Here is a 22672-nt window from a genome sequence, read left to right on the forward strand (position 1 = left end):
CATCTAACAGTAAAAACATGTAGTTGTCATAAAGCTTATGGTGACTTTCTATTTTGGGGAGGTATTCATTTTTTGATAACTTAATTTTAGGTGTAAATTTTGATGTATCCTTATCTTTATTAAAATCACTTAACGGGGACACTACTTAGTACTGTTTTGGTATATCATGCAAGTGATAAGCACTGAAGAGGCGGTGAAGAAAAGGACAGCTCAGCAGCCACAACATTTTTAAAAGAGGAGAAATTGTGGATAAACAAGGTTTGAAAAGAAAGACTGGAGTGGCAGTATTTTCTGTAGTCTAAAGTCTGACACGTTTATTAAACAAAGATACGTCGAAATTTATAGATTACTAACTTTTGGGCAACACGATAGGCCACATTAATATTTTAGGCATACTACTAATCTGCTTATCAAATGGTGGGCGCAAGTAAACGTCCATATAATACAGAAAAGCCGGCATCTTGACAAATTTTCACGCCCGTCATCTAAAGCCCTGGTGATTATTAAGTAATATCCTGCAGCCCTAATATTACGACAGTCATAATTCTTATGTTGCAGACCTCACCCAAAGGGTGACAGCAGGCTGTGATTTAGAAATAATGCTAGTGTGAAATTAAAGTCAGTTTCATCTTGTTTGCTAGAATGTTTTTTGTCCTCTCGCAGGAGCCACAAGAATTAATGCATAAAACAGATCAGTTTTAATTCACAATCTTTCATTGAAACAATCTTAAACATTAAATATTGTGAGTGGTCGTTACAATTAACCCCAGTATTTATCCACATTCCATTGCTTACTGAAATGACATAATCCATAAATGTTCCACTGAGAATACACTCACAGTGTTGACAACTTGTGTGTGGCCAGGTCTTTGAGGGGTGTTAGGAACACTCTGTGCTGATCTGCCACCCAACCAGCCAGAGACCCAGCGTGTCACTCCTTGTCTTCCCTCCTCTTGTAGTAGCTGCAAAAGAAAGAGGACAAAAGACGTGAGCAGGAAGTGGCAGAGAAGAGAGAAGAGTACTTAAGGGACCTCTGCTGTCTTCTGAAGAATGAACACTGTAAAAGTGGTGTTTATAAGACAAAACATCTGGTTACCTTTGACTTAATAAAATTCCTATCATGAAATACAAGAAGACCGTATATGGTGTGGAGAAAGAGCAGAAAAACTGTGGTAGTTCAGGAAGTAGTGATTTAAGTAAATAACATCACACTATTGGGTCAACTTGTGCAGAAAGGACACTAAGTGACATAATACTTCCTTTATAAACCTTTCAGATCAGAAGTGTTTTTGTGCAACATATGTGCAAGTAAGGTTGTTTAAATTCAGTTTCCATTGAGTTTTGGAGGAACTGATCACAAAAGCAGCTATTAAATCAGAGAGCCAGAATGGCGGAAACTAGTCAACATGGAAACTAGTGAAATAATGTGCGAATCAGCAGAAGATTGCGGCAATACAGTAACTCCTGTACTGTTAAACCTGAAAAGCCAAGTCCGGAAACACTTTGAATTACACCGGCAATTTTTTTAAAAATCATTTAAGCTATTTTATGCACATAAGCCTGTGTCAGCTGTGTAATGTCACCCGTGTGATATTTTAATTCCACACAAGTTTTTTGTAGCTAAATAAGAATGTGTTATGCATTATGATCTCCTTGTCATTTTATTCACTTAAGACAGTAGCAGGTTAATATTGCAGGTTTGTAGTATAAATGTATAATTAATATTCAAATCTCTTAATTAAAAATCTGTTACGTTATAAAATGTAAATGTATTCCTTAAAGAAGTTTCTCAGCCCTGACATAGCAGCAGGCCTGACAATACAGTAGGAAGGCTTCATTCTCTAGAGGAAAAATTGTCTCCATTCTGCAACATTAAATGTAAAACAAATGCAAGTTAAATCATGATTACACACAGCATACATTACACAGTCTAGAGAGATCTGAGCTTCCAACTGTATTATTTTCTAAAGGTTATTACAGTGAAGCAACCATCACATATACAATTTAAGAAACATGAAACATCGCATGGCTTTAAACACAGACGTCTTGAGTGGAAAATTTGACTAGCAGTGGAGGGTAAGTACAGAGTGTAAAGTACAATCTCCCGAAGAAAAATCAGTCTTTGGAGGACTTGTAATCGCATTTGCCCCCATTCTAAAACCTGCTTTTAATTTTACACTAACTATATATGGATGCCACCAAAAACTCCGGACAGCTGTTGGGCAATTCAGAATAGTTGGACAGGGTTCCTTTGGAACCTGCCAAGAGTACTGGATAAGGAAATACTTTGAGGGGAGCTGGATTCTGAATGTTTGTAGTCTGCCCGCTCCATTAAAAAAAAATTGTCTGCATATGCCACTGACTACGTATGTTTTTGGCAGGTTAGGGAGCATAATCTACAACGCTGCATGTTTTATCAGCTTGGTCATAATTACTTTGTTATATGTTACGTTACATTTCTACTCGTATCACTCAGTGTTTTGGGAAACTGCTCGGTCTTTGAATTCAACACCAGCAGCCACAACGATTACTCTAAAAATAAAGTGTAGGCCACCATGTGGTTAGAGTACTGGGAGATCACATTAGGGCATCTGACTGACTAATGTGGAATAGCCATTTTGAAAGCGTCACTGAGAAAGACGCTACAAATGCAAAAGACAAACTGAAAAATCCTTCCTGCCCTACTTCAGTTTCTATCTATTGATGAGTTCATCATCATGCAGTTGCCTCTCTGTATCCATGGCGGATTGGTTCCAGAATCCCCCGATACCCCCCCCCCCCCCCCCCACCCCCACCCACTCCCAAATACCAAAATCAACAGATGCTTAAATCTCATATAAAATGGCGAAGCACTTGCATGACCTACACCCATCCTCCTATATGCGTACAATTATCGCTAAACTACTTATAATACCTAATGTCGTGCGAACGCTATGTAAATATCTGTTATACTAAATTATTTATTTTTTCTTGTCATTATTCCCTGAACACTGCAGACGTTCAGTACAGATGCAGGCTACAGCAAGGTATGCCTACACATCACTCCACTGGCATGCGTTCAGCGTACTGCTCAGCACGCAGCCGATTCTAGTTTTGCTTTTTGGAACTTCCAGGATTTTTTTTTTTTCACAAAATATTTTCGATCTGCATGTGGAACCTGCAGATATGGCGAGCCGACTGTATTAGTGACTTAGATAATATAAGTAACAAGTATTATTTGAATCAACTGCAAGACTGCAGTATAATGTATTTGGGGTCGTAAAAAAAACATTACGACTCAAACAGATATGTACATTTTCCGTTCTGCCGAAGATTACTATACTGCTTTTAAGCCTCTGCACACAGGAGTGAGAAAACAGTGAAAATTAGCAGGCTGGTCTAAAATAAATTACATCATCCAAAGTAAATCCATTAAGCAATGGTGTTTTAGAATTCCAAGAAAACCAAAATACTTAATGTACTCCTTAAATAAATACTGCGAAGGTAACATTTTCTCTTCAGTTAAACACTAGTGAATTCACTACTGAGGCTCTGTTACTTTTGTCATACACGCTGCAGTATGTCATTCTGAAAGACTAAACAGGAAAACCATTTTTAATGCATTACATAACTGCATAATATATAGTCGCGTGTTGCTTATTGACATGGGTTATGATATAGGAAAGGTTCCAAGGCAATTTCAATTGTTGTGAAAACATCACAGAGTACTTACACAAACCTAGAAGTTATAGTCTACTACACACCTAGACTATATAGTTATGGCTACAGTACAGCAAATACATAAACCAGAAACCTAGTTGCTTATTATCGAGTATTATATACTCCACATAACTGAAGGTGCTATACTTTTACAGGACTTGTAGTGCAGTAGGTGTGTTTACACCAGCCTCACCGCACGCACACACGCACACGCACACACACACACACACACACACACACACGCACGAACGAGCAGTGCATCGCACTATGATGTCCCTAGGCAATGGGAATTCTTCAGCTTCATCATAGTGTAACCTTATGGGACCACAATCAAATATGCGGTCCGTTGTCGACCGAAACACTTATCCGGTGCGTGACTGTACAATAATACATTAAAAACAATCATTATGTCCAGTTTTAAATCATTATAATTGCTTCATATCCAATAAGTTTTAGAAATTCAACTCTTTCAAGTATATGAGCAAACCACACAGGCAGAGGACAAAAAAGCAAGCAAGTGTCTTGCAGAAGACAGGAAAGGTACAACAAGAAAATAAAAGTTCTGTTAACGGAACAGCAACATACCTGATCAACATCGTCCCGATCCAGTTCCAGCACATTGCCCATGAGCCTTAATACCTCTGACCGCTTATTCCTGGGGGTATGGAAGTACCCCACAAACAGATTCCGCATAAGAAGCCTAAGAACACAAGGGTAAACAGACTTAATTAAATGTATAATTATGTGTATAATCAGCACGGGCTGATTTCCGAACACAAAGCAACATAAACTGGTTTGCTTTAATACTGCTTTAGTTGTAGTGTGAAAGCTGCATATTTGTCTTAATAGCCCCCCCACATAAAGAGTTGACCTTACTTGTCCACTTTGCCTTCAGTGCTGTTCAATAGGTTCATCAGTTTGTTCTGGGATTCTTCCAGCATTTCCTGCCTCACCGCCACTGAATATGTAAGAGTAAGAGTTTCTCATGATCCATAAATACATGCAACAGGGTCCACACTTAAACAATTAATACGGTTTCTAAAGAAGGCTGACATGTCTACTGGGCTGGTATGCCAAAGACAACTGCTTTCACTGATATGATGGTGCAGACCTAAACAGTCTCTCTGCAAGGTCCCATTTAACCAAAACTTATTCAAACAAAAATTCCAACATGATCTGGAATTGTGTGCTTTTTAAAAAGGGGCAAGTCTGGGAATTTTTAACCATGTAAAGAAAGAGCAATAGATGTCTGGGAATATTGTGAAAACCAAGGACCATGCACCCGAAAAAGGTTTATGGGAACAGAGCACATTTTATTTTATCTAGCTCCACTACAAGATAAGCTTTAAGTAAGCTTAGATCAGACACTATCTAATCTTTTTAAACTAGCGGTTTGTGGTCATACTTCTGATATGGTAGAACCAAACATTTGGCCCATGGAGGGCCAGCACAAATGGGGTTTAAATAGATTTTCGCAGTGAGAAGCAAAAAAAATAAATAAAATTTATAAATAAAAAGTCAAATACAGTCACTGGGGAAAAGAACGACAAAACCATTATATATTAACATCAACAACGGAAAAAAACTGAGGAAAAACAGAATACACTCAAATATAAAAAGCCAAACTACCTACATTTCTTGACATGTGCAGTGCTATGCTATTTATATACATCATGCATATAAATATGCACTCTGCAGATTGGCTGCCATTTATTATTAAGAAGAGTGCCCAATGCAAACGGTCTAAGAAACAATGCTACTATGAAAGCAGAAGAAGGGCCACATCTAAAAGCAAAGGGAAAATACATTTCTACAAAATTAATGACGTTAAAAGCATATTTTCACAGATCCGCATTGTCAGTTGCTCCAAAATAAATGCTTTACATATTGTTAATAAGGTTTCCATTTAGAACCTTTGAAAGGCCCAAATCACTTGCTGGCGCCAAAGAAAACTGGCTCGTCTAACTACTTTCCATATAATAAATTTTGCTAGAAACAGAAGGAATTTTGTGTGACAGTATGTATCTGGCCAAAATGCCTCAAATCCTGACTTACACAAACATTTCAGATACACAAACAGAACATCTAAAAATAACAGGACATTTTCTCATTGATACAAATGATTTGCAACACGTTTCAGAAGAAGCTTTGCGCTCACATGGAGCTCTTGCCTAACCTTGCTTTCTGAGTTCCTCAATCTGCTCCTCTTTGTGATCCAGCTGATCAGTCAGCCGTGTAGCCGAGTCCAGAGCTGAAGTGGCCTCATCCAGGTTCACCTTGAAGGGAAAGATGTGAGACATATGAATCTTGATAAGCGGGGCATTTACACTCAGAAATAAATTCAGCATTACAACAAATCAGAAATTATGGAAACCGCTACACTTTAAAAACAGGTCGTGAAATATTTATATCTTAGAAGTAATTTATAATTAATGGTTTTTACTCTCTCGCACTTCGAAAATTAATTTCCCCAGAAACTCCTTTAGATTCCTTTAGATCTTGATTTTTTAAACTGATCTTTAAAACTTTATTTTTACATAATGTAGATTTTATAGCTATTTGTATAGTTAAATGAAAACCTGCAGTGCTGAAGCTTGGTCCTCTAACATCTCCACTTTCCTCCTCAGCTCAGCCTTCTCCTTCTGGTGCTTCTCCAGCTCAGATGAATACAATGCTTTCTCCTCTACAGTTAGACAGGGAGTAAATGCGAAGTGTAAATGGGTTTTCTTCCCCATATGTAAAGGACAGGTTACAAGCTCTCGTTCAATGGAAATGTCACAATTAGATATCACATACTGTATAGATATATATAATTTTTTAAGTTTTGATTTTGCATTAAATAATTTAAGTAAAGTGAAAGTGATTAGTTGCCATTGTTGACACACCACAGAACAACAACAAAAGATGTCCTCTGCATTTAGCATTAGGTGATATTGTGACAATGCAGGGGGCAGCTAATTCAACGCCCGGGGAGCAGTGCTTGGGGGCGGTACCTTGCTCAAGGCACCTTGTGGTACTTTGCTGGTTGGGGATTCGAACCAGCAAACTTTTGGTTACAAGTGCGCTTCGCTAACCTTTTGGCCGTCACAGAGACATTAGGACATAGAAATTTGCAATAATATGTAAATAATGTTGGGCAGTACAGTTGTGGTTGAAAAATCTATGTTCCTGCATGTTCTCCACACGCTATTCTGTTTGTTCCAATTTCCAACCCAGCCAGCTAACAACGGTAAGGTAAATTGTCTTTAAAATCGCCTATGGCACACGACGCTGTTCGAATGAATGCATTGTGATGGACTGGAATCCTACTCACGGTGCCCCCTGCCTCATTCTCTATGTTGGATGCAACAGGCTCCGAGATCACAAAAAGATCACACCGGAGAAAGAGTTATGGAGAATGCATGGGTGGATGACGGCAACTTGCCTTGCTGGAACTGCTCTAGCACCATCTGCAGGTTGGAGAGTGACACTGCATACTGGTTGAGCTGCTCTTGGGATATGTGCAGCTGAGCCCGAGCCTCATCCCTTTGCCTCATAGCTTCAGTCAGCTGCTCCTGAAGGGACTCCACTTGCAGACTAGCTTGCTGGCTGCCAAGGGTATGAACCAGCGTCAAATTGGGCAGCAAACTTGTGGTGATTTGCGTTTTGACGCATTACTTTGTTTTGAAGCTAGCAGGTCAGTTGGAATATATACATATATTTTTTAAAGACCTGCAACGAACAAGAATTAGCATAGATCTTGCCGTCACCGAGTCTCAGAAGCACTGACCAAACTATCAGCTGAAAAGGCGTCCTTCACCTGGCACACTCAACAGCATTAGAGGAGGTCATCAGTCGCTCGTCCAGCTGTGCCACTCTCCTGCGCAGCTCTGACTCCCGGTCCTCGGCAGCCACGGCCTCTCGTGTGTAAGAGTCCTCAATCTCCAACAGGTGGCTCCGCAGTCGCTCGAGTTCCAACTTCAGACGCTGCTCCTTGTCTCGCATGTGTTGCAGCTGGTAAAAATAGGCAATTCCTGTGCTAGTGCTGTAATTTGTTATGTACTGTCACATAGCATTACCAGAGAGGGAGCGCAAAGCATCTCATTTCACCACAGGATTCCAGAGACCTAGATTATTATACCGTGTCTGCGGCTTGATTATGTCCTATATACAAGGATTAAATAAGAGTTCCAAGGAGGTGAATTAAAATGACATCATACGGAAAAAAAGGACATTAAAGGGTTCTGTGTGTGTCAGGAAAAGAAAAGGGAATAAATGTAAAATGCAAAAATCAAATGAATGAACTAATCCTTAGGTGTCTCTTACCTCATTTTGTAGGGCAGATGTTTCCATTTGCTTCTGTTTGAGTGCCAGAATTACCCGGTCTCTCTCCTGCTGGAAGGCTACAGCCTTCTCCTGCATTGATTTCACTTCGTTGAGCAACTGATTCAGCTCTCCTGACTTGCCCTGAAATGCACGTGAAAATCCGTAAGGTGGCGACACAAAACGTGTTAATCAAGAAAAAGCAATTAACACTACAGCTGGCCAGTCAAAAAGGGCCTCAAATTACAAACTCTCCAACAGGTGAAATTTAATACTAACAAAAGTAAATACAGATCTGGTAAATACAGACCCCCATGATACAGATAAATTGCATAAACACATAGAAATATAGTGCATACAATTCCCCAAACCAACCTGTTCTCCTTCCTTTAGCATCTTCTCCATAGCTGCAGCCTTCTCTCTCATTGTACTCGATTCAAACTCTTTTTCCTTCAGCAGCAGGGAGACCTGCATGTTGGTCTCCTGCAGAGCACGAAACTCTGTCTCCTTCTCACGTGAACGTGCTGCTACCTGTTCGTTCTCTTCTTTTAGCTTGCGCATGTCCAACTCCAGAATAAGTGTACGTTCCTTCAAATTTGTCACTGCCTGTTTCAGCACCTCATTGTCATTCTCGCGGTTCCTGAGGGTCTCACTCACTTGACTCAGCTGGTCTCCCTTAGCTTTGATCATTAGGTCCTTTTCCTTCAGTGATTTCTGCAGGGACTCCAGCTTATCACGAACCTGGTGCATCTCACTGACTTGCACCTTCTGCTCATATGATGAAGCCAAAGACAAACTCTGATTATTTTCCTGCAGGGTTCGTATTGTTGCATCCTTTTCTGCAAGCAGTCTTTGCAGATGCTCCAAGTCCTGCTTCAGATGGTTTAGCTGCCTCTCATGTTCTGCACTCAAGTGGATGGGAGGTACTACTTCAACTGACATTACAGGTTCATCTACTAAAGACACAGACTCGGGAACTACAGAGTCCAGTTTCCCAAGCAAGACATCCTTTGTGCTGCTTAGCTGGCTAATGGTTTGCTGAACCTGTGCAAGTTCCTGGCTCAGGTTACCTAGCTTTCTCTCCTTCATTTCATAGCTTTGGATCAGTCGAGCATAGTCAACGGACAGCTTAGAACTACAGTCACTATCGGCAGAAATCTGACCCTGCAGTTTTATGAGCTCCTCTTGCAGTTGTGCCGACTCGTGCTGCATGTTCTTCACAGTTGTAATCACCTGCTGCTTCCACTCTTCCATCTTCTTCACTTGCTGCTTTAGAGTGTCTCTCTCCTGCAGAAGTTCCTCAAACTGATTGCTACTTACTCCTCCCCCAGCACCACCATTAGAATCTCCACCTGATGTCTGCAAAACAGTCACCAGAGTCTGGCATTTCTGGGTCAGAGCATCAATTTCGATGTCTTTCTCCCGGATTATGCGAGAAAGATTCTGAATGGTCTCACGAAACATCTCCTGGCTCCCTGTTGGGTCACCTGCAATGGATAAACGCTGATTCTCCTGTTGAAGTTTAAGTAGCATAGCCTCTTTGCCCGCCACAATGTCCATAAGGCGGTGATATTCAGAACGCAGTTGACTGTTCTCACGGGTCTTCTCATTAAGCACAGCTAATACCTGCTCACGCTCCACAGCATATGCTTGTAGCTGCTGCTGAAGTAACAGCATGTCCTGGCTATAGCCACCTGCTGACACCCTTGCATGCAGGGCTTGGATCTCCAAATCTTTCTGCAATACCATCTGAGAGAGTTTGCCAACCTCATCCTGAGAGACTACCAACTGGTCTAGCTGCTTGGCTAAAGACAAATTCTTCTCATTTAGAAGACTGATCTCCGTTTCCTTCTCTTTAATGCCCCTTACCAACTTCTCAATTTCAACCTTGGACAGGTCTTGTTTCTCATTGCCATTCTCACTATTTAGAGACTGGGTCTTATCTTCTTGCAGAATTACCATGGCTGGTGGTAGATCTTGTGGGGATGAAGTCTCCACATTTACCCTTTGTGCACTTATATGGTCAACAACCTCCTGCATTCTGCTAATTTCTTCATCTTTGGCTTGAATCAGTTTCTCATAATTGAGCATACTCTGCTCGTGGCGCAACCGTGCCTGTTCCAATTCATTCTGTTGTGCTTGAAGAGACTGTTGGGAATGCAGAAGGCTTACTCGTTGCTCTTCCCCTGTCTTCCTCAGGTTTGACAATTCCACTTCCAAACCATCCCTTGTCACCTTCAGCTGAGTAATCTCTGTCTCTAGTTCAGTGATTATGTCAAGAGTCTTGGGTTCCGCCAAGGCATGCGGCCTGCTCTGCTGGTCTCGTAGTCGGTCTATCTCTTCCTTTAGGTGACTGTTCTCCTCCTTCATCACCCCCAAATGTTTTTCCTTTTCTTCTAGCATACGTCTCAGAGCATCTCCTCCTTTAGCTGTTTGGAGGTTCTGGTCCAGCTCCATCTGGACTTGAGTAACCTTTGCCTTTAGTGTCTCCACAAATATATCCTTTTCTTTCAACAATTCTGTTAGTTGTTTCTGTCCTGATATAGTCGTGGACAACATTTCGTTGGTCTCTCGATGGTCAGCTGCCATCTGCTCCATCTTTCTCTTCAGCTCTGCAATCTCAAAATCTTTCTCACGGTTTAGCTTGACTGCACGCTCGTGTTCTGTCTGCAGGGCAGAGGCATCCATCGACTGGGCGCTTGTCAACTCCTGAATGGTCCGCTGATAATGATGGGCCTGTTCCATTATTTTTTTCTCTACTTGACTCAGTTCACCCTCCAATTCATCCTTCTCAAGCTTCAGTGCATTTATGCAAGTGTCCTTTTCCAGAACAACCCTGTTCAATGTTGTTTTCCCATCCTGGATCTCCTTGCTCAAGTCATCTAACCTCACGGCAACTTCCTTAACCTCTGCCTTAAGCTTCTGATTCTCCATTCTAATCTCATAGTCCTTAGACAGCGCCACCTCATGCGATCTCCTCACTTCTTGCAGTTCTCTCTTAAGGTCATCCACTTCCTTTTGTGCGGCATCTAGCTCCTCTTTCTGACCCTCAACCTCACTGGTTGTATTCCCAGCCTGGGCCAGCTCCAGTTTGACAGTGGACAGTTCTTGCTCCCTCACTTGGATCTGTTTCTTCAGCACAGAGAGTTCACTGTGTGTATCGACACTGCGTTGCTGTGCCTGCCCCAGTTTTTCCTGTAGCTCCTTCACTGTCCCTTCCAGTTGCTGTCTTCTCATGTGCATGTCATTAAGGGCAAAGGCACTCTGGCTAAGTTTCTCCTTCTGATTATTTAGCTCCGTCTGCAACATCTGCTCCCGCTCTCGCATGGTTTCCAGTTCCAACTGCAGACGACTTACTGAAGCATCTGCTTCCTTACGTAGTTCTGACAGCTGACTTTTTAGGGAGATCAAATGCTAGGGAAGGAAGAAAATGGGGCAATAAGGAACAAAACCAATGCAATGATGGTGCATAAAATTATAAATGTACACAATATAATGTATCAAATAAGATAAACAGACCTGTGTAGCCTCTTGATTCTGACGATCCAATTCCTCTACCTCAGCACTGATTGTGTCACGGTCCAACAGGGCTGCCTTAAGAGCTCGTTCTCTTTCCTCTAGTTGTGACCTCAACTCAGCTACCATACCCGGAGAAATGTCAGGGGTTTGGTCTCTGCCTTTCTCTGTAATTTCTTCCATATTCTTCAATTTCTGCAACAGATCCGTCTAAAGATTGTAAAGAATTAATAGTAGGTTCAATGAATTATTCAGTAATATTCACAGTGCATATATACTCTTTGTGTCATTATGGGAGGTCAGATTGTGCTTAACAGGTAATACATAGAACTTATATTTCCCCCAAAAGAATTTTGTGTACATTTTTTCCCTAAAATCATTGGGATTCCTTCCACCAATGCATCTGGTTACTAGTCATTTTGATTATAAAATATTTCCAATAGTATTGTTTTGCTTTCAACTGCACACGTTATATATTAATATATGAGCTTTCACGAACACAAAAACAATATGAGAAAAACTAACCCTTTCTTTTTCAACCTCAGCTTTTTCTCTCGTCAACGTTTCAATTATTGTGTTGAGCTCTAAGATATCAGCATGTTCCACTTCGGGTTCATTCTGTGTAGTAAAAAAAGCAGCTTTATTAATAAATAATTTTCAATGATAGCTTAGACTAATTGATTAAATTATTAATGCAAAGAATCAACACACCTCATTAAGACACTTTAACCTTGAGATCTCCTTTTCTGCTCCTAGAGATGGTTTGTTAGAACAATTATGTCAACTACAACCATGGTGCCTTAATATTACGAGTTAAAGAATTTCAAGACGTTTAAGATCATTCAAATTTAGATAGAAATACAAGTATATTAACTCTGCCTTTCCTTAAAAAAAACTAATCAATTACGACAACTTTCATGTTACCTGCAAGAGCCTTTTTCAACATCTGAATCTCATTATCCAGCTGTGCTTTGTGCAGGGTCTTTCCCTCTTGTTCTTGCACTCGTGTTTGGAGCTCCTCTACTGAGCTCTGTAGACGGGCATAGTTTTGCATCAGTTGGCCATTCTCTGCCTGAGCCTCGTCCTTCTCTCGCCGTAGTAAGGTCTGCATTCCTCTCGCTTCTACCAAACTGTCAGTCAGCTCCTGTAACTTCTTGCTCTGATGTGCTGCGTTCTCCTGCAAGACACCAATCTTGGTCTGCAGTTCTGCAACTTTGGATGACTCTTGTGATGCGCCTGGGGCACCTATAATGATATGAATGGGAAAACAGGGCTGCTCGATTATTTTTCATCCGTTTTTCCTTGAACTCTCCATATATGATTCAACTAAGAAACAAATAAAAAAAGGAGCTGGAAAGGGGAGCATTGGAGTTATAACACGAAAAACCAGGAGAATGAGCACGAGTTGAAATGCATCACAATAATCATTTTATCTTGTTGAATTTTGATTGGAATATCACTGGACGCCAAAATCGTAATCGAAATTAAAATTCAATTAACTGCCCAGCCCTATGGGAAAAAACGGGAAATTCTAAAGAAGTCATTATCTGGAACACTTTCATGAAATAAATCACAAAATTAGTCAACATTTAAGCATAATGATGAACATGTAACATATTTCACAACAAACAAGCCTTGAAATCAAAACTATAATATGTAAAACATTTCCTTTTGCATAAGAAGATACTGACCACTTTGGATTTGCTCCTCAAGTTCCTGAATCCGATCTTCATACTCAGCCAGCTCTTCCCGGTGACGGCGGGTGATCTCGGCCATCTTCTGACGGTGGGCATCTTGCATTGCAGCTAATTCATGCTGGTGTTCATCCATTTCATGTCCCATAGTCTCCCGTAACTCCTGCTCAAGAAAAAGCAGAAAGGAATGTACAAAAATAATTTTACCACTTCAGACAGATCAGACCATATCCATCATAATACACGGCTCAACTCCTTGTCATCTCACAACTTGACTGCTGCAGCTGTACACTGGCAGAGCTGTTGATATTATTAAATTCCTGCAGATGATTCAAAATGCAGTATTGAAACAGCATAAATGCACACTGGTTACAGCTCTACTTATCTCCCTCCATTGGCTCCTTCAAGGTAACAGTATCAAGATCAAGGCCTGTATGCTTGCTTTTTGATCTTTCAGACTGGGTTCTTACTCGACTCCCTCAGGTGATGTTTATTTGTAAGGCTTTTCTGATATTAGGTTATAAGCAGAGGTGGGAAGTAAAGAAGTACAAATACTGCATTACTGTACTTAAGTAGAATTTGAGTATCTGGATTTGTCTATTTTTGTATTCATCTTTGCATGACGAATGCCCAGGTGATGCAATCTCAAATATTTCCTGACAATATTCAACCTGTCATTGAGGCTTAACACTCCACTACCAGCCTCAGCTACGTGTGAGAGACTGTTCAGCACAGCCGGACTGATATTCACACTGAAAAGGGCACGCACTTATTCCAAGAACTTTGAAAATCAGCTTCTTTTGAAGCTAAACAAAGGGTTCTGATAGTCCTATGGTGTCAGTTTTGCCCTAAAATGGTGGTTTTGTCCTTTGCAAGGCTACGTTACACTTTTAGTATGTTTTAGAGCCTGTACTTTTCACTTCAACAAAGTGAAATCAATACTTCAATTTTTACTATAGTATTTGTAAAAACATGCATCTATACTTCTACTTGAGTGAAGAATGCTGAATTTCGACGCCTTTGGTTATAAGTAGCGTTCAAATACCTCTGCTTCCCACAAACATCTTGCACTTGTTACTGATCACTCTGGATGTGAACTTACTGAATGCTGGACTATTATCAATAACACCGTGCTTACAAACCACGAACTGCAATAGGACACTCCATTTAATGGAATTTCTTATAAATGTTCCAAAAGAAAACAAACCAACCAACCACAACAATGCCTGAGCCTGCAGAAGAAATTCACTAGCATCTTCCATGCTTCAAAAGCAATTTAGTGACTTTCACATCCAGCCTAGTCCTCCAAGAAGGGTCACGCATGAGAAACAGTTCCAAGGTAAGGTTACACTCATCTATATAAAGACCCTCATAAAGTACATGGAGAGACGTGAGCACTAAGAAAAGCAAAGAAGCAGGGTAGCAGATCATAACATGGTTTAAATTAATATCTGTGCTGATTACCACCAGAGTTAAATCACAGAATTCTGTCTGGCTCTACTTTGTATCTGCCTGAAATCCATATAATAAATTCTTTGAACGGTTATTTAACACATAGCAGTCTAAGTCAAGTAACCCTAAAAGACAGCTTCACTCCTCTGACAATTACAGAATTTTATTTAGCCAGCAGCACAGAACAACACAAGTCAATGTTACAAACGTTACTCCAAATTGTGAAAACAAACAGAACTCGTTTTACAAGATACAAAATAGACAAAATGGTGTCTTCTGCTAAGCTTCAGCAGAGAAATTTATTTAAATATTTAGAAAAATTAAGCAGCAAAAGGGCAAGCTTGCTACCATACAATGATAACGAAGGGATCAACCTCACCTTGATGGTTTTCTGAAGTTTTACTATGTCTCCCTGGTCAATGTTGGAGCTGGATGTTCCAGGAGCTTTAGGGGCCTGGAGGAAACGAATGAATGAATGAATGAATGGAAACAAACAAAATCAAACATTTGGACATAATTTCTCAAAAGTGTATATATGTATGTATATATATCAAAAGAAGTTTCATGCCCAGCATCTACTCCACTACAACCAGCATTCTTGCTTTTATATACAGAACCATGGGGAATATTTTCACTTTAGTCTTCCTCCATTCCTGAAACCACATCAGGACCAGTGGTTCTTTATCCAAACGGTACTTCTAACAAAGTATAGAGAACAAGAATTGAAACAGTATAATGAAGGAGTGTTAACCCAGGTATTGTCGTTGATGTTAATGGTTGCGTTTCCCTATTGTCACGCGTGTGTTTGCCCGTGTCTTGTGTGTACCCGGTCCGATCCTCACATGTATTTAGCGTGTGTAAATCTTCCACCGTGCGTGCATCACAAATGCAGTGTAGAAAACATGTAAAACCCAGAAAATCATAGAAGGGCCTATTATTTTCTGTGTTGATTTAGAAAAAAACTCAAAACATTTGATTGGTTTGAAGAAACATTTGAAGTGAAAAATTACCTGTACCAATTCTTTCCAATGAGACACTTCAGCCTTTAGCCGAGACACCTCACTGGACAACCGGTTGATCTCCTGCTGTGACCAGATAACATCACCGATATCCATCTCATCTCCCTGAAAAGCCTGATGGGGTCCTGCAGCGTCAGGCAGGAAAGGGGAAGCAGTGCTGACGGACAGCACAGCAGGTTCAAAAGATGATTTAGCAGACTGACGCAGCTTCTGCAGCTCCTCCTGCAATCCACTCTGACGTGCTTTCAGGTGACTGATCTCGACCTACAGAAAGGGTTTTGGTTTTGTTAGTGTAATATTTTATTAATAACATACTTTGGCTTTTTTTGGCCAATTTGACATTACTACAAACGAGACTTAAAAAAAATTAAATGAAGCCTTTATTGCTAAACCTACGCTACGCATTTTTACCACAGTCTTATTGCGGTGGATAATATATTAGTTCAAGGTTAGCGCTGTAGCATCGCAGCTCCAGCGCAGTCTTGGCAAAACTGAGTCTCTAAAACCCCCTTAGTGTGTGACAATGTGTGGGGTGTGTGTGTGCATGTCCTGCCCAGGGTGTCCCCTGCCTCAGGTCCTGTGTTCCCTGGGACAGGCTCCTGGTAAGTCTGGAGCCTGTGTTGAATATATGTTTATGAAAGATGGACAAAGAGATATTACGAATGCATAAGAAAACAAACTCTTGCCTTTAACAGTCTTTGGTTTCTGGCAGATATAATATGAATAATATTTTACATAATTTATGCTACTGATCAAGGATTATATCAGTAATAGGATCTTCAACAATCATCATAGGACCGGACCATGGGGGACGTCATGCATTTATCCACAGGTGGTCTGCAACTCTATACCTCTTTTTGCTGCAAAAGGTTTCTATACTCCATGGACTGCTGCTTGATCTGGATCTCTGATGCCTCATGCTTCTCTTCCAGTTCTGCATGGATCTTTTTCAGTCGTTCATACTGAGGATGAAGACACAGACTTGTAGAAATCAGTTGAACATTGTCCATGTGTCCTCTATAATTTATTATTATTATTATTATTATTATTATTTTAATTATGGGGGGGGGAAAATACTAAAAAAATACTACAAAAAGGAAGCTATGATTTTACAGGAGAAAGTCAGGGTAAAGGTCCATCACCTGGAGCTAGGCTTGGACCTTCATACCATGCAGATATTATACCACGGTATATGGTATGTTGTTTTGGTATTTTGAAATCTTGGTGATAAAAATCAACAATAAAATAAATACTGATGGAAATGCACCAAAACTTACCTCAGACTTCTGAGTAGTGTATGCTGCCTCCAGTTCAGTCAGTCTTGAATTAGACACTTTCAGTTCAGTGGCAGTATCTGTGCCAAGAAAAGATAGTTAACTTGGATTTTTTTTAATCCTGTTGTCATTGTTGTCCTAGCTGCACACATCCATCCATCCATCCATCCATCTTCCAACCACATTTCCAGTACAGAGTTGTGGTCACCCCAAAACCTGCGCAAAGCAGCACAAGAATGTGGAACACCCCAGATGGGACGCTAGTGCATCACTGGGCAACCACTCACACACTATGTGCAATTTAGAGAAAACAAACTGCTAACCATAATAGTAAAGAAACTAACAGAAAAAATGCATGTTTTGGTAATGAAAGGAAACTGAAGTACGAGCATGCAAAATCCACATTATTGATATAATCCAGTGACAACGCTAATTGAGTATTTACCAATTAAATCAGACGATTCATTGAATAATCATTTACATTTCATATAATACAACACAACACAAGGCAACAGGTGCGAGGCAAGAACCAACAAAACATTGCAGGGTTCACACTCACACACAGTCAATTTCAGCACTCCAGTTTATTTAAGTTACATGTTTCTGGTCAGTGGAAGGAAACCGGAGAATGCACACTGCAAAAAGCCACACACACACACACACACACACACACACACACACACACACACACACACACACACACACACACACACACACACACACACACACACACACACACACACACACTGGGTGAACATTCGAACTTCACAGACACAACGTGGCGCTGTGCTCTGACAGCACTATCCACTACAACACTGTGCTGCCCTCAATACTAGGTTTGCACAATGCGCAATGTTAATATTGACAGGGCATTTCATGCATATGCAACTGACTCTCTGAGGCAGTCAAAATCATTCTCCTCTGCTGTTTCATTCACTCGTAGACCATGTGGCGCATTCGTGAGAAATTAAATAACCTAAGTGCAGTGAAAATAACAGCTCGTACCCAGGATCGATCAAGCACAATCTCGTAGTGGTGCTACATCTCATACTTTCTGAGGTGATATGTGGTATAGAAAGTTTTATTTAGTGGTATTAGAGTGATGTGCTTTTAAAATAAAATAAACCCCCCAATCCATCAGTTTCTGCAGACACTAAAAAACAATGATTAGCATCGTCATGATCAGCCCAGCAGGTGGCGAGTCTTAACGTCGGGTATTTAGCGAATTCTCTTTAATTCGTTTTTTCCCCTTTTATTTCACGTAAAAATAAATAAAGTGTCCTGCTAGATCCTGAAGCAGAAAAGGGATTTCACTATATTATTGTTTATATCATTAATTTCCTTAAAATATCTCATTTATTATCATTAGACATCACACAGTCCTAATTGGTATGGATAAGTAACAGAAACCAAGCACTGGTTCTCATACTTGGTCTGAAAAAAAGAGAATTGTTTCCTATAAGAGTAAAAATGTTTTAGCATAACTTATTCGTGGTATGTACCCAACTGACAATCACAGTCCTCGTGTGTAACATACAATGGTGATATTAACATTGGACATCAATCAGGCTCAGCAGTATGTTCTGAAATTTAACATGCAGTGTTTATGATTCATTCCCTTTCCAAATCCCAAAGCATCCTTACTGCACTAGAGGTTAAGTTACATACACACTATTTCCAGCTCTGCTTTTTAGTTTCATTAATAACTTTACATGTTGATGTGCAACAGATACAAGAGGTGGTATGTAAACTGAACAAACTTTGACAGCTTTATGTAAAGTCAAGCCGACTGCCATTGCCTGTGGGTTGCTATTAATCGTGATGCAGCGATGGATTATATCTTGTCTTAACAGACCAGCTGTATCACCAATATCACATAAGCCATTTTGACCAGAGCTACTGAATACTGGACAGCTCTTAAGACCGAGTGGTAAGGCTCCTGCTGAGTTCCTTAACTCCCTGCATTTGTTCGTCTTTGATCCACTCAGGGCATTGCTTTAACGAGGTGATATGGTCACCTCCAACACTGCAGAATTTTGTTGACTCTTCATCATAACTCTCCTTGCCACTTTCACAGTCAATTTGCTTATTCTTTCGGCTGCTGGATCCATGACCATACATTTTTGGCACGTGAGGCATCACAGTGGGTTAGAGATAAATAAATCCACTGGCATGTCCAAAGAGCCGATTTGAATCCTCTGTTGGATACGGGTTATGAATGTAATGGTATAGGTATCACTTTCAATGGTTGAGTCTTCCCTCTTCATCGTTATCTTTACACTCACCACACCTTACTACATAAATTTTAAGGCTATGTCTCTCTCTATATCATCCAATTCATTTGTGCCAATCACTTCTTCTGTTATTCAGAGTTAAAAGAGGCCTTTATATTGGTAAACAGAAAATGATCAGCATGTGCATTCTAAGCGCATTCCACCAGAATCTAGTCCGACGACAGCCGTTTCACATTCCAGCAATTCCTGAAAAGCCCTTCTATATAGCAAATGTAGAGAGCTTGATAACAGGCATGTTAGAAAACAGACATTCTATAGTTATGAACTTTGGCCAATCATTATTTGGAGAAAACATCCATGTTCTAAAACAAAGTCTATCCCCTGATCCAAGAATCGTGTGGCAACTATCATTAAATGATTATTCACCCCAGTTATTCAACCACCCACAGCCCAAAAATGGGATGGACAGTGCCACAGATATCCTTGATGCATAATCTGGAGGGTAAAGGACTGATACACTCAAGCAAAAAGAGAAAAGAAAAATCTACTTAACTGACCCTCAGATGACAAAGCTCACAGAACTATCCCAGCCAATTGATGATACATATATGATACAAATATTGGTATTTTCTATGAAGTGGGCTAAATGTTCAGTTGTAAGACAAAGCCACATGTGATACGTGAAAAACACTTCTACTACAACAAAGTTTGACCAAAATGCAATACAAATGGGGTTCTCTTCTCCGTTTACAAATACACTATTATTCAGTATGGACGTTTTCTCCGTTCCAAACAAATGTCTCAGAATAAAAACAACAACAAATGCCCATATCTGTGGTCCATGAGTCAAACAAGGCAGCTACAACATTAGGGGAAAGTGAATACTTGGTATTGCTGACAGATCACAGCACACAATGTACGACGATGAAATGTGTCTTCTGCATTTAACCCATATGTCACGTCCGGAAACTTTCCGGAAAGCTAGGAAGTGTTTGTGAGAGAGACAGGGTGCAGGGGAGTGACAATGGCATCACAGTGCACTCTGAGGTGACGTCATTTTTCAATAAAAGTACAAGTATGGAAATGTACCCTGATTCAGTCCTGAGGCTGCGTGATAAGATTTCGCGAATGAAAGATGAACATCACAACCGCAGCTCACATATTGTTTTTATCAAAATACTGCATACGATATAATCAAAGAAATAACACGTTATGATTTCAAAATTATTCACTTTGACAGAACTCATCAGCCTCATCCTACATCTTGCTTTAAAATATATCAATATTAGACCAAAACAAGACGCAACAGTATGTTACGCATGTAAAGTAAAAGCTCTTGTATCAGGATCTGTATCGGTATCAGCAGTTGTGTATCGGAATTGGCTCAGAACTGAAAAAATGTGGATCAGCCCATCCCTACTTGATATACCATCAAAATTCTATATAGCGCCTCAGCCCAAACTCAAATGCATAAACAACTAACAAGTTGCTTACTCTTGCCTACAGAAATTACCCTATCGCTACGCAAGGATGGATCATGCCAAGAATACTTTCACAAAAGCTACCAATAAAATGGCAGGTCCTGTTCCGCACCCTGGAACACATCAAGTTACGTGACCCACCGATACTTCCGTAGTGTTCCTGTGTGAGCTCATCACGATATTTCAGGTGTGGAATTTTATCCTTGCAGGCAAGTCATGCTTCTCGGTTTCATTCATTCTAGTCAAATCATCAAAAGAAAAAGCCCTGTTATGCTATAATATGCAGCAGGAGCTGGATAACACAAATCAGAATAACAACTGTGCAGGTCCACATTTATTGGCAACAAAAAAGCACACCACTATCCATTCTTCAAACAGGAGTATCCAGCAGCACATCACGCAACATCTACTGCGTTTTGATAGCATTAACATTATATATGGTATTTCACAGCATTAACTATGCACATTCCACTTCTCTGTGCATTGTATATGCAATATGAACTGAAGGCAGCTTGTTTTGATGAGTTGGAAAAGTGTTATCAAAGTTCACTTTAAGCACAGCTTGTCATCTTCTGCCTTTGTTTACTTATGCCTACAATAGCTGTTACGTCTTGAACAGATTTTAGAATTAGAAATTTATTTCAAGTACCAGTTTAATTATAAATTTACGCTACAGTCGAAAGTTCCTAGGGTAAAATAAATGTTTATTGCCATCCTTAAAAATGATCATATTCTGCACATAGTTAGCTACAAAGCTATAGGTTCTCAAACAAAACAGCTGACACACAGACTTCATACACAAATGTGACTATCCAAAGTAGTATGGTGATATTTTCATTGGTATTTTCTTTATCACCTGCTATATATACCAAGCTACTACCAACCCATTAAGCAAAGAAATGCAGGTAGCTGGCAGTATGCATATCTAGGGAAGCAAGTACTAGTCTTAACCCCTAGATCATGACAGGCCGCGATATCTCTATGAGCCCTGATGTGCAATAGCCAAGCCGTCGGATTATTACAACGAATTGACCAAGTCTAACACCTACAATCAATACGACATTTACAGTAGTATCATTCTTTTGTATTTTAAATCATCTAGTAAGGAATGCACAGCTAACATGAAAATTGGAAACTGCTTCTGCTAATAAAAGGCAACACACATGGCTCTGCAGTGTAAGATTCCCACGACTTGTTTACAGCCTCTATCGTTAAAATATTTGTATTGACTGACAGCAACACAGAATTATGTTTAAACATAATGAAAGGTAAAAGCATGACATGACTAGCATATGCAAGCAAAATGATGGTATGGCGGTTAGCTGAGCGTATAGATCTATGATGAATAAATCAGCTAACACGGAGTAAGAGATTCCGCCGGTAAAACAAACTCACCTCCTACTTCCTCGGCTCCTTCTAGCAGGATGTCTTTGGTGAAGTTGGAAATCTGTTCGGTGAATGAGGACAAGTTTCCCCCAACCTGACCAAGCGACTGGCCAAGCCCGGAGCCTAATCCCCCGAGCCACGATGACATTTTCCCAGGGCTAAAAAAATAATATCGTAAATCGGCAGCTTTCGGGAAAAAACTAGCTAAGAACTACTATTCTTACACCGACGTAGCTTTTATTTAAATTATCTCGTAAAACATTTAACTTTCGAAGCGTCGGCTTTCACACCAACCCCGTAACCCGACGATAACCGTCGGCGTTTTAGTTAGCAGGCTAACTTATCAACTACATAGTTTTCCATTTAAGCTAAACTACTTCGGCGAAACGCCGCAGACGTTCGCCTCAGAAATCCTTTGCCCACAATCAAACGGAACCCTAGGATTACTCGGTATTGTTAAATATTTAACCGTTTCTTTCATCGAAGTGTTATATCCCGTAATCAGTTTGTTTGGGTTTTGTGAAGCAGCCGCAACAACGGATTTATGCCGGCCACTCCACCGCAGCCGCAGCCATCGTAGCCCGTATGTTACCGACTGTCACACGGAATACGTGG

The 22672-nt window shown here is 40.3% G+C and overlaps 1 protein-coding gene and 1 long non-coding RNA gene across 2 annotated transcripts in view; one reads left to right on the forward strand and one right to left on the reverse strand.

Moving 5' to 3' along the window:
- LOC125707262 (uncharacterized) overlaps nucleotides 1–1680 on the forward strand; it is a 6891-nt gene extending 5211 nt beyond the window's left edge. The window contains exon 4 of the long non-coding RNA XR_007382251.1: nucleotides 960–1680. This is a non-coding gene — a long non-coding RNA (uncharacterized LOC125707262). The remainder of the gene's footprint in view (nucleotides 1–959) is intronic.
- Nucleotides 1–22672, reverse strand: part of trip11 (thyroid hormone receptor interactor 11) — a 24866-nt gene extending 2194 nt beyond the window's left edge. The window contains exons 1-19 of the mRNA XM_048974258.1: nucleotides 22067–22672; nucleotides 16960–17036; nucleotides 16534–16644; nucleotides 15674–15946; nucleotides 15043–15117; nucleotides 13209–13374; nucleotides 12442–12762; nucleotides 12229–12269; nucleotides 12043–12135; nucleotides 11521–11727; nucleotides 8377–11415; nucleotides 8005–8145; nucleotides 7499–7692; nucleotides 7124–7287; nucleotides 6279–6382; nucleotides 5876–5975; nucleotides 4576–4657; nucleotides 4285–4399; nucleotides 840–962 (exon numbers count right to left, since the gene is read on the reverse strand). Coding sequence (XP_048830215.1) covers nucleotides 840–962; nucleotides 4285–4399; nucleotides 4576–4657; nucleotides 5876–5975; nucleotides 6279–6382; nucleotides 7124–7287; nucleotides 7499–7692; nucleotides 8005–8145; nucleotides 8377–11415; nucleotides 11521–11727; nucleotides 12043–12135; nucleotides 12229–12269; nucleotides 12442–12762; nucleotides 13209–13374; nucleotides 15043–15117; nucleotides 15674–15946; nucleotides 16534–16644; nucleotides 16960–17036; nucleotides 22067–22205 — 5565 coding nt within the window. The 5' untranslated portion in view covers nucleotides 22206–22672. The remainder of the gene's footprint in view (nucleotides 1–839; nucleotides 963–4284; nucleotides 4400–4575; nucleotides 4658–5875; nucleotides 5976–6278; nucleotides 6383–7123; nucleotides 7288–7498; nucleotides 7693–8004; nucleotides 8146–8376; nucleotides 11416–11520; nucleotides 11728–12042; nucleotides 12136–12228; nucleotides 12270–12441; nucleotides 12763–13208; nucleotides 13375–15042; nucleotides 15118–15673; nucleotides 15947–16533; nucleotides 16645–16959; nucleotides 17037–22066) is intronic.

The sequence above is a fragment of the Brienomyrus brachyistius genome, chromosome 14, assembly GCF_023856365.1.
Source record: "Brienomyrus brachyistius isolate T26 chromosome 14, BBRACH_0.4, whole genome shotgun sequence".
Lineage (NCBI taxonomy): Eukaryota > Metazoa > Chordata > Actinopteri > Osteoglossiformes > Mormyridae > Brienomyrus > Brienomyrus brachyistius.